General features: G+C 46.7%; 7 protein-coding genes across 7 annotated transcripts; 2 read left to right on the forward strand and 5 right to left on the reverse strand.

Annotated features, from left to right (window-relative positions):
* Positions 1 to 706: 706 nt before the first annotated feature.
* Positions 707 to 2,075, forward strand: TRUGW13939_02566 (uncharacterized protein; the record flags this gene model as incomplete). Its single annotated transcript, XM_035485759.1, has 6 exons — positions 707 to 904; positions 962 to 1,066; positions 1,129 to 1,353; positions 1,409 to 1,551; positions 1,611 to 1,709; positions 1,763 to 2,075. 6 exons carry the CDS (start codon positions 707 to 709, stop codon positions 2,073 to 2,075), a joined length of 1,083 nt encoding a protein of 360 aa, XP_035341652.1.
* Positions 2,076 to 2,199: 124 nt separating this feature from the next.
* Positions 2,200 to 4,263, reverse strand: TRUGW13939_02567 (uncharacterized protein; the record flags this gene model as incomplete). Its single annotated transcript, XM_035485760.1, has 6 exons — positions 2,200 to 2,276; positions 2,335 to 2,451; positions 2,507 to 2,681; positions 2,738 to 3,469; positions 3,523 to 3,684; positions 3,742 to 4,263. 6 exons carry the CDS (start codon positions 4,261 to 4,263, stop codon positions 2,200 to 2,202), a joined length of 1,785 nt encoding a protein of 594 aa, XP_035341653.1.
* Positions 4,264 to 4,735: 472 nt separating this feature from the next.
* Positions 4,736 to 6,137, reverse strand: TRUGW13939_02568 (uncharacterized protein; the record flags this gene model as incomplete). The annotated part of the gene is made up of 3 exons (XM_035485761.1): positions 4,736 to 5,249; positions 5,307 to 5,780; positions 5,839 to 6,137. 3 exons carry the CDS (start codon positions 6,135 to 6,137, stop codon positions 4,736 to 4,738), a joined length of 1,287 nt encoding a protein of 428 aa, XP_035341654.1.
* Positions 6,138 to 7,061: 924 nt separating this feature from the next.
* On the reverse strand, positions 7,062 to 8,899 carry TRUGW13939_02569 (uncharacterized protein; the record flags this gene model as incomplete). Its single annotated transcript, XM_035485762.1, has 2 exons — positions 7,062 to 8,600; positions 8,867 to 8,899. 2 exons carry the CDS (start codon positions 8,897 to 8,899, stop codon positions 7,062 to 7,064), a joined length of 1,572 nt encoding a protein of 523 aa, XP_035341655.1.
* A 432-nt stretch (positions 8,900 to 9,331) lies between these two features.
* TRUGW13939_02570 (uncharacterized protein) lies at positions 9,332 to 11,728 on the reverse strand (the record flags this gene model as incomplete). Its single annotated transcript, XM_035485763.1, has 1 exon — positions 9,332 to 11,728. One exon carries the CDS (start codon positions 11,726 to 11,728, stop codon positions 9,332 to 9,334), a length of 2,397 nt encoding a protein of 798 aa, XP_035341656.1.
* Positions 11,729 to 13,911: 2,183 nt separating this feature from the next.
* TRUGW13939_02571 (uncharacterized protein) lies at positions 13,912 to 14,733 on the forward strand (the record flags this gene model as incomplete). Its single annotated transcript, XM_035485764.1, has 2 exons — positions 13,912 to 14,328; positions 14,389 to 14,733. The coding sequence occupies 2 exons, from the start codon at positions 13,912 to 13,914 to the stop codon at positions 14,731 to 14,733; spliced, it is 762 nt and encodes a 253-aa protein (XP_035341657.1).
* A 33-nt stretch (positions 14,734 to 14,766) lies between these two features.
* TRUGW13939_02572 (uncharacterized protein) lies at positions 14,767 to 15,551 on the reverse strand (the record flags this gene model as incomplete). The annotated part of the gene is made up of 2 exons (XM_035485765.1): positions 14,767 to 15,368; positions 15,446 to 15,551. The coding sequence occupies 2 exons, from the start codon at positions 15,549 to 15,551 to the stop codon at positions 14,767 to 14,769; spliced, it is 708 nt and encodes a 235-aa protein (XP_035341658.1).
* Positions 15,552 to 16,064: the final 513 nt, after the last annotated feature.

Below are 16,064 nucleotides of genomic sequence, written 5' to 3' on the forward strand. Positions count from 1 at the left end.
GCACCGCGATATCACCACCGCACCAGTCGATTAGTTGCTCAATCCGGCCATTTTCTGGCTGGTCAAGGAGGGGGATGCGCCATGCGACACAACCGGCGCGGTGATCGCCCTACGCGATCCTACGAGACCATGACTAGGACTTCATTAACAAAGACAATGTTAAGAAACAATGGAAGACAGCCGGCCCACAAGTCGCCGCGGTCTTCACCGATTGCCACGGCCATTACTACCAAAAGCCTGCTAGTTGCCGGAGCCTCCGCGATAAACTGAACGCATTGGATGGAACTGTCACCTTCTAAAATGGCTCTAGCGAGAGCTATTCTCCACAGGCCCGTATCGTGGGCTCTTCCCTGTGATCCTGGCAGCTGTCACTGGCTGTCGGCTCCTCTAGCGTAGATAATGTGATAATGGAAAGTCAAAAGCACATACACCTCGGGTTGATTGAGTTCATAGGCTTGTTCAAGCATTTCGTGATGGACCAATGGTGAAACGCAATCGGGAGGGATTTTGCTCGCTTGTGAATCCTTTTTTTCTTTGTTTTTCCATGGCTTTAGACATAAACGCATAGCATATTCGCCGTCGAACAGGACAATGGAGACATAGGAATTGTCGCGCTTCCTTGCATTGTGCTGCGTCGGAAAATAATCGACGAATAACTATTAATTCCCGAGCACAACAGCCATCGCCGTTTTAAACATTCAGGAGAATGGCGATTACAGGCCTGGGCGCCGGCGTGCGCCCTCCAATATTCCCTATTACTGACGACGACCACGGCGGTTTTACTGCTGTTTCTGTGTATACGTTGTTGGTCCTGTCGGTCGTTGTGGTGGCCACGCGACTGTCTGCCAGATTCTATATCGGGCGAGTCGTGCAACTCGACGACTACCTTCTTGGAGGAGCTACAGTGAGCCTTTGTTGTCATCCTCATTATTTCATGCGAACATGCCTAATCGGAATCTAGATTTTGGCTATTATCCAAAGTGCATTCGTGCAGCTCGCCATCAGCCATGGCCTCGGCAAAAAACAAGACATTGTTTCGTCAAACAATCTCGACCTCTTCCAAAAGGTAACATTGAAGACTCATTTCTTTATATATATATATATTCCAAAGGCTAAATATTTGTCCAGTACTGGTACATCGCGCAAATCCTGCTCATCGCCACGATCGCCTTGAGCAAACTCTCTATTGGCCTACTCTTCAAAAACCTCATGAGCAAAGGCGCACAGTTTATTGCAAACTGGACCTTGATCGCAACCATCGTTGCTTGGGCAGTGGCTTCCATTGTCTCTCTGGCTGCAAGGTGCTCGTCGCCTCATCCGTGGGATTTTGTGAATGGAAAATGCATCGACCAGGTGGGAGGACTACACCCCAAACTATTGTTTCCGCTACCATACTGACTTGTTTCAGACCATGCTGTTCCGGGCTGTCGGGGCTATCAACATTATAACCGACATTGGCCTCATCATTCTGCCCTGTCTGGTTCTTTGGGGAGTGCAGGTATCTACAAGTAAGAGAGTCCGAATTATCGGGATGCTTTCCATTCGACTTGCGTAAGTTTTTTTTCACAAAAAAAAACGACAAATAAACAAAACAACTAATGAGTTTCCAGCGTTCCTGTTGCTGTCGCATTTCAAATTCACTACTACAATACCCTTGCCAAGTCAAGTGACAAGACATGGATGGCGATGAATGCCAGCATCTGGGACCAGTACGCCCCTTTGTTTCCACACTTCTATTCTTCTAAATGCTAACAACAAGCAGGGCCGTTATGAACATGAGTATAATTGCCACGTCCATTCCATCGCTAGGTCGTCTCGCTGTCGAGTTACAACCGAATATCGGCGCGTTTGCCATGACCGAGAACCATGGTGTTCGTAGTCGCGACAAATACGCTATGTCGTCGCTTGGAAATCAGTACCCCCATCAGATGTTTGCGGAACAAAGACTTGGTACGCACACGTCTGTGCATGGCAGTGTCGAGGCCGATACAGAGAGCATGGAAGGGTTGGTCCGGGACGGCATGAATCAGAATGTGGTCACTATACATCACACCATTGACTTCAAGGTCGAGTAGATCAATTGTACGATACTTTAGTATGAGTAATGAGCTTAGAATTTATTAATTTTCTTCATCACTTGATACCACATCTTCAATGTTAACACATGAGGGTGACATAGCTATATGTCATCGGCTCGGCCTACACATATGTAGCAAACCCTTTAAAGAAATCACCGAGACCCTCGTAGTCTTCCAAATCCGTAACCAGTGAAATATCTAGAACATTGAAAAGTTAGCCATACACTTAATGACCCTTGGGTAGTATGCAACGTACAATGATCTGGCCGGACAACGACCAACGCTCCTTTCGTCTCGTCAATTTCATATTTTTGGTATGCATTTCCATGTCCAGAGTTGTAGCTGTCACAATCCACAAAAACCTTGAACAGGTCTGTGCCCACTTATTAGATGTGACCAATACATATGCATTATTAGGGAAAACATACCGCGCATCCGCCATCGGCCGTTTACAGGAGTGAAATAATCCGGAATCTGCTCCTGATCAACCTTAGTGTTGTCCCCGCGAAGAACGAGGATTGGCTCGATAAAACTATCACGATCGGCGTCTGGCGCTGTCGATCTGGTGACTGGTCCGTCATTGGATGAGAGGAAATTAGCCAACTATATTCGAACAAATTAGCATTTTCTTCACATTCACACGAGACAGGCGAATATACAGATGTAAGCTTGTTTGCATTGCTTTCTTGGCTGATATCACCAGCAAAGACTACAATCCGCCATCGGCCGTCGGCAGGAAAAGCTCGCACAAGCTGCATAGCCCTTGAATCGCACAATCGCACAACCTGCGCGCTTGGAAATCGCATGCCTACAGTGAGCCCCGCTGCGAGGCTCGCCTTGCTCCTTGCGGTAGATGTCAACACAGAGTCCTCGTACTTGGCTGTCAGCCCGGCCGTATATCTGCCTGCTTTGATAAAATGCTCTGCAAAGCTTTCTGGGGGAGTGTGACTGTCACTAGAAGATTTAGACGAGAAAATCCGCACAAAAAAACGATCAAACTCGATGAGATCAGCCGCGACTTTCTCGCGTTCAAGACGATACGTCTCTAGTATCGACGCGGGAGCTTGCCCTTTGAGAACAGCAGCAACTTTCCACCCTAGATTGTATCCGTCTTGTAGACTGACATTCATCCCCTGTCCAGCCTTGGGGCTGTGCGTGTGACATGCATCACCCGTCAAAAAGACACGGTTGTCTTTGTGGAAATGGTCAGCAAGGCGTTGCCCAATAGAGTATGCAGACCACCAGAATGTTTCGGCCACTTCCATGGAATAGGGGGAGAATATCCGCTGAGCTCTCTGATGAAGGTCTTCGAGCCGGACTTCTTTTGCTACTGTGCCTTGCGGGAGCTCGATGTAGAATCGGACCAACGAGTCCCCTTCGCGAGGAATGATCTATCTTGATCAGCAGTTTTTCGCACGATCCTTCGAGGAAAGAGTATCCATACCATGAGATTTCCATCTTGGGTATGTAGAGTTACTTTTTTCCGGATATCTGGGAAATTGGTTCTCGGATATACATCCATTACGCCCCAAACTGCGTCTGTACTGTCGCCAATCATCTTGTACCCAAGCGAGCGTCGAACAATGCTATGTGCACCATCACACCCCTTTTGTCTCTCAAATCAGACAGTTACGCTTGATCAAAACAGTAGTAGAGGTCTTACAAGAACGTATTTTGCTCTGAAAACTTCCTCCCTGCCGTCTCTCTCTACTTTCACTTCACAAGGGTGCTCATCATTGTCGTGTCTCGAATACACCCCGACACTCGTCACCGCGCAACCATAGTCTACCTGTAATCCACCACGTTGATTCATCTTCTCCAAAAACATCGCATTTATACGCGCTTGGTTTAGAATCACATGTGGATGGTGCGATAATCCAGGCATTGTATCCGCCGTTCGCCCAGTCCTGACCAGCCTTTTCTGGGCATTTCCATCTGGCTGATCAGCCCAGAAGCAGACCTCGAGGACATGGTATGCATCTCGAAGAAGCTTCTCCGACAGTCCGAATGACTCAAAAACTTCAACCGTGCGGCATTGCACCCCGTCGGCCTGGCCGCGTTCCATCGGGCCGGCACTGCGCTCGAAGATTTTGATCTGCGATGCCGGGATGCCGGCGCAAGCGAGAAAGGTTGCTGCACAGAGGCCAGCTGAGCCAGAGCCACAGATTATGACAGGGACCTCCATCGTATCTATTCTTTATTCTGCTCTTAGTATGTTTGTTTCTACCCCTGGCGGCTTTGATAGTCGGTGAGCGGATGCGGGGGAGTAAATAAATCCGGGGTCAAACAATAGCGTATAGAGTTAACTATCAAACAGACCACGACTTAGCCGAAGAGTGTAAACGGTATAGAAAAGTGTAGCTGTCGTTACAATATATTTTATATTTCAACAACTACTAAATTCACGGATTTAGATATAACCGCCCATTCTCATACATAACCGAGGCAAAGGGTAAGAAGTGAATGGCCGGCATATAAAATCAGGAAAATGCCGACCCACTACATGTATATGTACATACTATATGGTTCTGCAAAAACACACACACGGTCGTTTCAGTAGTTCTTAAGAAAGGAAAGAAGACTTAATTGATTCTTGACCCTTGAATTCTTCAACTAGCATGCTTATCTAGCAATCGCATAACATATGCCCCCCTAACTTAAGTATACCACGTTGGCTGAGGAATCTCTCCCAAAAGGGCATATCGACCAAGTTCTCGGTTCTTGTATGCAACTGGATCATGGAGCGTGTGTGTTCTCAGATCGCGCCAGTACCGATCCAGTCCCACCTTCAACGACGTGGCTCTTGAGCCTGTCACTTCAAACACGCCCGAGGTCACACGAAGCCCGACGTCGGTCGCAACGACTTTGACACTGGCAACCCACTCAGCGACCTCCCCACGCTCTTCAGCTGTGAGTTTGGTGTGATCACTACCATGCCCAGCAAATGCAGCAGCGAGTTGATCCCCAGCACGGTCAGCAAGAGCTTCTGCTGCACGCAGATGAGCAAAAAAGTTTCCATAGCGCTCCAAGATGTAGAACTCTTCCGTGGGGGACTGTTTACTATCTCCGCCAAATGGCCAGGCGCGTGTGTTGGCCACGGTGTACTTGGAGGCGTATTCCAGTGCCCCGATTGCAATTCCGAGATAGAAATTGCCAAAGACAAGTTGTATGCTGCGTCCATCAGATATCCTGCTTTTGATATAGAAATGGAAGGAAAATTAGACTTACACCGGAAGCAACAGACTTCCCCAGTGTATCTGTAAGACGTTCGGTAAGGGCTTATGCTCAACGGCATCCCATCCAAGGGCATCGGCCCATGGAGCTCGGACATTGTCAATCTTCACACCGCCCGATTCTGTCAAACGCAAGCCGATGTTGTGCCAGTTGTGAGCAAACTGTATTCCGGCTTGCTGGGATGGCACGACCGCAAAAATATGATCAGTGGTGCCATCTACAACACCTTCGAGCACGGTGAGATCAGAAACGACACCGCCGGTGTTGAAGTGCTTTGCTCCATTGAAGACGATACCCTCGCCGTCGACACTGATTCGGAGATCATTATCACGCGGATTCACTGCACCACCGACAAAGTAGTTGTTTGTGAGGACTAGTTTGTCAAAGCGATCGCTTTGCTCAGTTGTACCGACAATATCGGCTGTCCTCGACCACAGCAGATGGTAACCAAGAAGCATTCCAATCGATCTGTTCCAATCAGTTCCGTTTCTTCTTCTTTTTTTTTTGGCGATAGAGTCAATCTCACCCATCAGCTTTGGCGACTTCACGAATAACTTTATACCCCACGTTCCAGGGCTGCTCACCGCCGCCGTATTTCTTTGGGCCAAGTATTTTAAGCAGGCCAGAGTGTTTGAGAAGCGCAACCTCTGCGGCGGGAGATTTATTCTCCTGGTCTCTTTTGACTGCGTCTTGGGCTAACACCGCGGCCACCTCGCGAGCACGTGTGAGCCAGCCCTGTTCATCCTGAGGGATTTCGCTCCATTTGGATTTATACTCTTCGTAGACCGCAGGGTCCGTTGCTGGGAATTGGTCTGCTTGGCTCATTTCGTTGGTATTTCGCTGCTGTCTTCAAATATTGTATCGATATATTATAAAACTGAGTTGAAACGAAATATCCTGGATGCGTCCAAAAGACTCAATTTATATACTTCGATACATGGTGAATTGCGTGCTTGTCGAATGTTTTTCACATGGTGCCTTTCCACATGACGTGCTTTTACGGCGATATGCTGCGATGCAATGCGTGTGTACTTTGTTACCCAATCATGACATTAAACTCTATCAGATGCCTTAGAATTGTCGTCATTTCTCAAAACTATTGGAAATATGCATAAACATGCGGGGTTACAAAATAAAGGCCAATAGAAGCCACATCACCTAGGATAGAGATGGATCATGGAACATGCAGGGTCCTGTATGACACTGATAAAATTGCATTGCCACAGCTTCATCTAGGAAACTGTAGTTAAGAGACGAATTTGATTTACTCTTAGGGGCCATTTTTTAACGGTTCGAGCTTGCAAGGATAAAATGCCACCACACGGATCTCGGTCCCTTGAAGGCAACTACACCGACTTCCGTGATAAGACATCAAGTCGGGCTTTAAAAACTAGGGTTTTGCTGCTTACATCATTCCTTTACTGTGTCGAATTTTGTGGCGGTCTTAAATGACCTTTCTAACTATTACCTTCCCCAAAAAATCGGTGTATGAACATTAGGGCGGAGTTTTAATTGAAGCACTCATTCATCAACCCCTGAATATCTTTGGTCAGAAATCATGGTAAAAAGGCAAAGATCTAAAGTATAGTGGAAAAGAATAATACTGGTGTTTATTTAGAACAACGTGCTAATCAACAAGCCAACGCCGCAACGCCACGCAAGCTCCCCCTAATTCGAACCACGCCAGTATTTTCCAGGTTATTTTAAAAGCTTATTGTAGACATACGACATGGGGTCCAGTAAAAATGTTTAGAAAGCAGTCTGCTGATGAAAATAATCCATAATGAGTTTCACCTGTTCCGGCTTTGCAATTGGAACATTTTCAAACGCGTTGCCCAACTCCATGACAACCTGGGTGCCATCGGGCCTGTTGGGACTCCACGTCACGAGAGATCCATTTCCGCTGTAAGAGTTGCCCTGGTTTGGATCGAGAGTTTTGGCAAAGTTGGCCCAGTATGCAGACATTTGCTCTTGGATCTCAAAGTCCACCTCGGTAAAAGGGTACTGGTCGACGTTGGCGTACAGCGCGTTGAGTGCATACATGATCTCAGACTGATGAAAAGCGCCCATATTCTGGCCGGGAGGAGCATGGGTCCAGTAGTAAGTGTAAAATGGGGACTCGGCGGATTTATACCACTCTGTGGCATACGCCCACGATCCGATCAAGGATGTATCGCGCGCAGCGGCATTCCAGGCCAGGTCCGCAGTCGTTTGGTTGTCATTATCCGGGTAGAGCTTCAAATACTGGGCAGACAGATTGCCGTATTTGAGATAGGTGTAATACTCGTATTGTTCAACGGTATAATCAGTTGAAAGGGCGGCACCAGATTCGTCCTTGGTGTTGCCAGTGATGACTGGGACGTCGTTGGCAGGCCCATTGACGAGTGAATCGATATACTTTGACGGAATCACATAATCATCCAGGACAGGTTTGAATACCAGGGGATACATAGTCGACAGCGCAGTCACCCACCAGAATGTTTCATTGGTGACACGGTCCTGGGAACCGGTCAACAAGTCTTCCATTGAAAGGGTGCGTAACTCGGCGATTGTTGAGACATTGTGAAAGGTCGTATAGTTGACTCCGTTGTTCAGCGCAGAAGACATATCAACGTACGAACATGCCAATCCTGCCAAAAGTGTGTCATATGGATACCTAATTCCTGACTCGGATATGCCGCCATGAAAGTAACCGGTGAACAGCGGGCTGTTGACAGCGTGGTAGACCTGCGAAGATCCAAATGATTGACCAGCGACTGTAACACGATCGGGATCACCACCGAACTGGGCAATGTTCTTCTGAACCCACTTGAGGACTTCTAACTGGTCAAGAATACCATAATTGCCAGAGGTGTTGTGGCCTGTACGCTCGAAGCCCTCGGAGTTGAGCTCTGGGTGCGCTAGGTAGCCAAACGCATCATCGCGGCGATTGAACGTGATGAGGATGACATCTTTCAAGGCCATTCCACCGCCATACCACCAGGTATTATCGCTGGTCTCGTCGGACCCCTGGTTCCAGACCATAACTGGCAGCTTAGCGTCGACAGAGCCGGCGTTGGTCCAAATGTTAAGACTAAGGCAATCTTCACTGATATACGTGTCCGAGCTGCTAGGGCAAGCAGGGCCAAACGTTGTCGCATTTAGAGTCTCGTTCCAAGGTTGGCGCGGTTGAGGTGGTTTCCATCGGTTCTGGTAACCTGTATCTGCCGCAAATGGAATGCCCAGGTAGGCCGTCACGTTGGATTCGGACAGGCCAAAATAGGTCTCCAGAGTCGATTCATTGAAGTACTGAAAGCCTTGAACAGGTCCGTAAGAGGTTTTAATGACCTTATCCCAGAGCTGTGCATGAGCTAGTGTAGCACTTAGCGCTAGGGATACAAAACCCTTAGCTACGGTTGAAGACATGATGGTGAATGCAAATGAAACAGGACCTGAACATCAAGACATGACCTTCTTCTCTTTTCAAATATCCAACTTTTATTCACCATTTTCCACGCTCTAGCTGGATATGTCGACTGATATTTGTGACATCAACACGCGTCGGTTCCACGTACATTCGTGAGGCCGGAAGAAGTTATAGCCGCCATTAGTTAAGTTTAATTTAAAGACGAAACTAAAACGAAACTATTATTAGCCTTATTTCATTATTGCAGAGTCGTCTCTACATGTACGATGCGGGTCCTTTTGTTATCGGAAATGATCGACCACAGGATTACGTGTCGAGGATACTAAGCCCCTGGTTATTTTTATTTTTTTAAAAAAAATTTATTGCAATATCGCCACATTCACGAAAAGGGGAGTACTTGGCGATAGATTTAAATAGAGGACTGCTACTAAATCCTAGCCGAAGACACAAAAATAGCCAAAGTATGAATACAACACTCGAGAATCGGTATTTAAGTTGGCCACTTTTATGGTACAAGCTATGAATTCATTCATCAGTGCAAACCTGTAAATACATTGCTCATTGATGTTGACTAATGTTAATAATAGTATGTTGCAACATACGTACTCTCGTATTACGAATCGAGAGCAAAGCATCGCTCAACACTAACACCATTATTCCCCCACCAATTCGGCATCGCAATTTGCTTTCCTGATCCAAAAAACAGGAAAACTAACAACAAATTCAGGTTAAATCCGGCATCAAATGCGGCAGCCACCATGTAACCGTATCGTTTCCACGTGTCGAATCTCTTCCGGTAGTAGTAATACATGACCACCCAACCACCAATGATTGCGGAAGTGTAGCCAGTCGATATGTTACCGTAAAACATCGACATTCCACCGCAGAATATGGTTATGTTCCAGAGATCAATCCGCCAGCGTGGGAAAAATCGGTGCAGAACATAAAGCGCAGGAGGTACAAGGGCACCGAATAGAAAAGACCAGGGAAGAGGAGAGAAGAGAGCCTGAGAGAATAAGCGTTTCGGTCCGATGATTGCGTATTGTACACCCATGGTATTGTAGCTTTGGATCTGCTGGCCGGTCCATTGGTTGAGAGGGTCAGGCGTCTTGCCTGTGAGATAGTCAAACTTTGTGTTTAATGCCCATCGAACGACTCCGTAATTGATCGGAACTCCCACCACGGAGCCGAATATCTGTGAGAAGAACACAAGCCGTGGTGGGATATGCATGTAATGCCCAATCTTTTGGTCTTGTAGCATGTATTGCGCCCGATACCATGCATCTCCTGCAATAGCTCCGTATACGGAGGGACCGCAAGGGTGGTGATGGTTATTACCGCCAGCGGTGTGTACCAAGTAGCCATATATTAGTTCGTTGAACGTGCCCAGTGAAACCTGGTAATTTGATATGGCATAGAGCCAGCCCATTGGAACGACAACAATGCCACCGAAGAACAGGGCAACGAAAAGAGCCCAGATAGGAATCCACAGATATCCGCACCCAATGGAGATGATGAGAATAGCAAATGCTACCACGAACAAAGATACAAACCACCACAGAGGCACTTCCTTGTATTGGCGCTGAATAACATTGAGTCGGTCATGATACTGATGGTTTATACTCTCGCCCTTCGCCTTGGCTTCCTTAGTGCGTGACTTGAACGCTCGACGGAAGTTCTCCGCCACCCGTGTGAAACCAAAAGTCAAGATCCAAGTGAATGCAGATGGTAATTTTGCGTAATCAAAAAACATGCTCCAAACATTCTGCAACCCAGTGTATGTTGGGCCAATTTCCGCATATGCGGTCTCGTTGAGCTGTAAATTCGATGTCAATATGTCCATTGTGGGATATGACGATCCATTTGCGGTGAGAAGCTTGTTTGACATCAGTCCGTGCTTGTAAGACCCTAGCTTCCCCCATTTTGCAGCTGGCAAAAGGACCCAACAGTTGAAAGCAAAAGCTATAAAAAGAATCACTTGTGTCCAGAACGGTGTGAGCAGGATGGATGATCCATTCCAGTTAATATTAGACCAGTCCAGTGACAAATTCAGAAATCCCATCCCCCCGAGACCTGAACCTATAAAGTTGGCAACCGGATTCTCAGGCGCGACCCAGCAAAGGAAGGCCAGTGACGAAGTAAAAGGAAACGCGTATTCCGGAAGAAATTGCCACAGCGTCATGCCAATAAAACAGACGAAAAACACAATCATCTGTTTGCGGGCCAACGGGGACTTTCGGTCCGTCTTGCGGAACGATTCAAAAAGAGTAGTTTGCATCAAAGCTTGTGGCCAGATGTAATTAGGGTCAAATAGCAACAGTTGGCGGGCCAGGGCGGCCAGAGCATAGCCAGTCCAAACGATAGCCCACATGAAGAATATGGCGACAGCAGCTGGCACTCTTTCGCCGTAGAAAAGCTCGGCTACAGCAATTGGGTAAAATCCCAGGTTGTAAGTAGCACCCGAGGCAGCTGTTAAGGTTACCAGGACATGCTCTTTGATGCTCCATGGGCCTGGATTTAGACTAAACGACCACTTGGTGAAGGGGACTCGAATGACAGTTGCCGGTAACACCTTTGCAAAAAAGTGTCCGACATAATGGCAGGCCACCTGCACAAAAAAGATTGAATACGGAGCCTGCGTCGTTCGGAAATAACTCAGCTGTGAGATGAAAGCCCCCGGGGTGACAAAAATGATCACACAAAGAAAATAGCGAAAAGTAATGGTCGGCAAATTCGGGTCGTCCTCTAGGCTAACGAGTTGACGGACCTGGAGAGGCAGAGCCGCAATCTCAGGATCGTGTTTGGTTTCTTCTTCAATTGCAGCGGTTTCGCTCGACAGCTCGGTCGTCTCGTTAGCGGCGACACTGCTGGCAATCTTGCTCTCCACAGTATCTACGCCATGGGTTTCTGTAGGAAGCTTTGTGTCACTGGTGGGTTGCCCAAGATCATCAACGGCGTCAACTACCACCGGCTGCTGGTAGTTTGTGCTAGGTACCTTAGTAGGCTCCATAGTGATGCTACAGCTTAGGCAAAAAAAAGCTGTGTTTATAAAAAGTATAAATACTCTCTTCGTTCACTTGGCTTGCTTCGTTGAGAGGGCTTAATGTCGCATGATGTTGCCGAGAATGCCTTGTATGTAGTTTGAAGATCAGAAAAACCTTCAGTGCCAGACATTCGACGGACGATCTTGTCTCACAATGAAAGCGATAGAAGCAGCAAAGAAGAGAGCTAGTCGGGAATATTTGACAACGATTGTTGCGGCGAATGGAGTCAATGTAACCTTATATCCCCACACTGCGGAAAGATTGCTTGATTTTCGTCCTGACGGGGATTAGTGTCGATGGCGTTATCGCCGCCTTCGATTTGTGCTGTGCAGTTGTCCAACATTTCCCAAGAAAAAATAATGTTGGTTGTTGCTGTCGGATTTTTCCGACGTCAAATCATTGATGCATAAGTCGTGAAAATGGAGGTAAACACTGAATATCTCTGGTGACGACACGAACCCTATACTATTTACGAACATATATGGTGTGGGCCAGGCAACATTAAACACTAGGAGTCCAAATTTCAAATTTGCATGTGGTCTGCTTCAAGTTCTGTATAATGGAAACCTCCATGTCTGAATAAAGACACATGTCTTTGAGAAATGTTTGTCGTGTTTATCCCTGTTGACTACGATTTCTAGAAAACGTTTGCTGGGAATGTCCCTCCTTGGTATAACGGCTTTGCTTGCAATTTATGCGTGGTTAGCGGCTATTTGAAGGCTCCTGTTCATAGCCGCCTCGCCCTTGATTTTTTATCTTGTAATTTACTGTGATCAGAACATCGCTCCTAGAAAATTTTCGAACAGGAGATCCCAAGGAATTGTTACGAATCAACTAAACACGGGGAGGAAAAAATTAGCCAAGGAATCAGGGAGAACATCGCTAGGCCAAGATTCATTCCTGCTTCCTCTACTTCAACCGAACTTCTAGACGAATGAAGTACATTTGATTTCAATCGTTCAAATGTCGCGCCGCATCTGCATATCAGCATGGACCGATTATGAGAGCCGTACGCGGATGAAAGACGATATTCTAATCATAACATCTACAGCTGGAGTAATCTTTGCCCGCATTCCCAATCTACTCACGGATGCGGAGCTTAATAGCTGGCTTCCCCAGTTGAATAGGTACCTTCTTATAGACCCGGCTGCTTCATGGTAGCATACCGATTATTCTGGTCCGTGCAATTTTTGGGTTGCTTTGTGCCTCCGTTATGCATAAGCCTGAGGGCGCAGCCATTCATCCCATGTTGAGCCCCCCTCATAACTCAACCTTTAATTGATAATTAGGGTATGATGCACTCTTCTAATATAATAAAAATATTTTTCGTCGTTTCATTCAAATATAGTAAGGTAATAAAATTCACCAAGAGACTTTTCCGAATGGAATAATGCGAGACAATATAATAATAACACAATCTATATAAACAGGTTTTACCGAATCATGATTTTATGATATCTAATTAAGAGCTACATATATATAGCTTGACACACTTTCTGTAAAATTTATTAGAACATTGAACCTTTTACTAAATCCATACAGCGTTGCTACTAATAAAGTAGTATGGTAAATAAAGACTAAAACAACGTATAATTTAAGAGACCATCAACCAATTAGTTTATTAACAAGAAAAGATGTAGAAGACTACATGTATTGAAAATTCGTAGCAGAAATATGTAAGCTGCACTAGTTGACCCCCACACCTAGGCCACGTTTATTGCCTCTCAGGTGCCTAGCATACTTCCTCAGTAATGAAACCCTCTCTGCAATATATATTTAGCATATACCCAGGCCTTGCTGTATATTATGAATGCTAGAGGGTGTGGATGGGTTACTGAGAAGTGCGAGAAAACATCATAAAACTATAACAGTAAGGTGCGTGACTATTACCCAAAGCGGTAAAGTTTCTGACATGTCAGAGCCCTCGTTATAGTGACTGAGATGTCTGGTTGAAGTAGGTCAGAATTCTGACTATATATTGCCACAACTGCATTCGTGAGTCGCAAATGATTTGTAATTTCACGCAGCACTTGAAGAGAAGATCAAACATTATGGGAGGTATAAAAATGGTGTCACAGCCCCCCTAATGATTCACTTGTCAATTACACCTTCCCAAAACGGGATAAATCCAAATCAATTGTTCTACAACATGTCACCAAAACCATCAATTGTTATTATTCCGGGCTCATTTACCGGCCCGGAACTTTACACCACCCTAGGCTCGCTGTTGGAGGGCCAAGGCTTCGAAGTCTTCGTCGGAACACTGCAGTCTGCCAGTCGCACGGCACCAGAAAAACCAGCAACAATGAAGGAAGATGCCGCGTACTTCCGGGGAGTCGCTGAATTCCTGGCCAGCCAGGGCAAAGACGTGATTGTTTTAGGACACTCCTACGGTGGCATAGTTGCGACCGAGTGTGTGAAAGGGGTGACAAAGGCCGAGCGCGAGGTGCAAGGAAAAACCGGTGGTGTTGTGAGAGTGTTGTACTTGGCATCTGTGTTAGGAGATATAGGGCAAGGTTCCCTTGAGGCAATGGGCGGTCAACTGGGGCCATTCATTCGCATCCTGGTAAAAATATCCGCGTGATGCAATATCTTGTAACTTCAGGATCTAATTATGAGCTCCCAGGGCGACTATATGCATATGGATGGAAACGCGGCCGCCCCAGTGATTTACAATGACTTACCCGAGAAAGAGGCCTTGGAGTGGGCAGATCGCGGGAAATGTCACTCGACGACGAGCTTTCTCGACCCCCTGACATTCAGCGCGGTCGACCATGTCCCTATCACGTATATCCACACAGAAAGGGATAATATTCTCATCCCCGAATATCAGAAGGCATGTGTCGAAAAGCTCAGGAAGCGGAATGCCAAGAATGTATCGACAGTAAACATCAATACAGGCCACATGCCAAATGTGACCGCCCCCGAGGTGACGGCGAAGGGGATTATCGACGCTATTGGTGCTGTTTGAGTTGTTCGGATATTTAGCCATAGCTAGAAGACGTCACGGGTAGTTACCCGTAAATAGAAAGCCCCATTTTGCACAAAAGCTTTTGCTGATAGTCCAAGCATTGGGATCCCAGGATGCCCCACCGGACTTGATTTTAAAACTCGACATGCAAAATAAATCCTGCAGGAATTCCTCCTCTTCGAGTAATCCAATTAGAGTGATCAAATTGTCTCGCATTCGAGGAAACGGAAATCGATCAATCCAGGGAGGATGTATGCTGTAAAGCTGTAGCGCGGTAGGATGCAAGATATCGGGAACATTGGACGCTACCGGTTTTGATTTTGAAGGGAAGCACATAGAGCAAGTGATTCCCATTATCGAACCGTTGATATACAGAGCTGCCCAGACGGTCATGGGCATTACCGATGAAAAGCCCCCGTTACTTGATGAGTCGTCTGGGATGAACACCGGGGTAGGAAATTCAGACATGTCTGGCGAACAGGGGATTGGGATGTAGGTAGCATCGTCATCGTCGTCAGTAGCAACGAAGGTCGACTGATTGGCGCTTGTGGGTGTCAAGGGTTCTGTATTAATGTGTCTCGTTACCACCATATCTGGAGCCGGGGTGTGTCTTTTGGAGTCGGCGAGTCGCTTTCCTATTTTCAAAAGTCAGTCCGAAGCCGTGTATCGCAATAGCTGTAATGCGTCCTGGATGGGGAGAAGTGGCGTATACGTCTTGCTCGTTGTGCTAAACGATCTTGGATGCGCTTCCGTTGGCGCGGGTCATCGACCATGTACCAATTGTCTGCCCCAGGTTCGCTGGGGTCCGGACGAACCATGTCTGCGCGAGGATAGAGAGCCGTGAAGTGAGTTTTGTTTAGCGAAGAAACATGAGAAGATGAAGACGAACGGTCAAAAAAGAACCAGTGACGACGCTGACAAATGTTGCTGCGAGTGGGTCCTTGGTCACGTTGGGCTCTAGCTTGTTATGGAATGGCGTGCCCAAGAGTGGACTAGTGGATGCTAGTATGTTGACCCGTGCCCTCCTATTGGCTGTATAGGGCTATTTACATCTACAAATTAAAATTTCCATACAATAACCACGATAATGATGAGGAAATACAAGACGGACTATTGGGAAAGACGCTAATAACGTGGGGAGATCCATAGACGTCGAGTCCTCTTATGTATTTTTTCCATCGGCCCTGGAACAGGTGGAACTTGCTGCAGGAACCTCGGCGTCCAGGATGGCCTGCAAGTCATTCCGCCAAAATTGGAGGTAAGGCACACGAACTCGGCCCTAAATGCATTTAATACAGTCATGCATATACAATGCTGGCTAGTCCATGTGC

The sequence above is a fragment of the Talaromyces rugulosus genome, chromosome II (genome assembly GCF_013368755.1).
Source record: "Talaromyces rugulosus chromosome II, complete sequence".
Taxonomy (NCBI): Eukaryota; Fungi; Ascomycota; class Eurotiomycetes; order Eurotiales; family Trichocomaceae; genus Talaromyces; species Talaromyces rugulosus.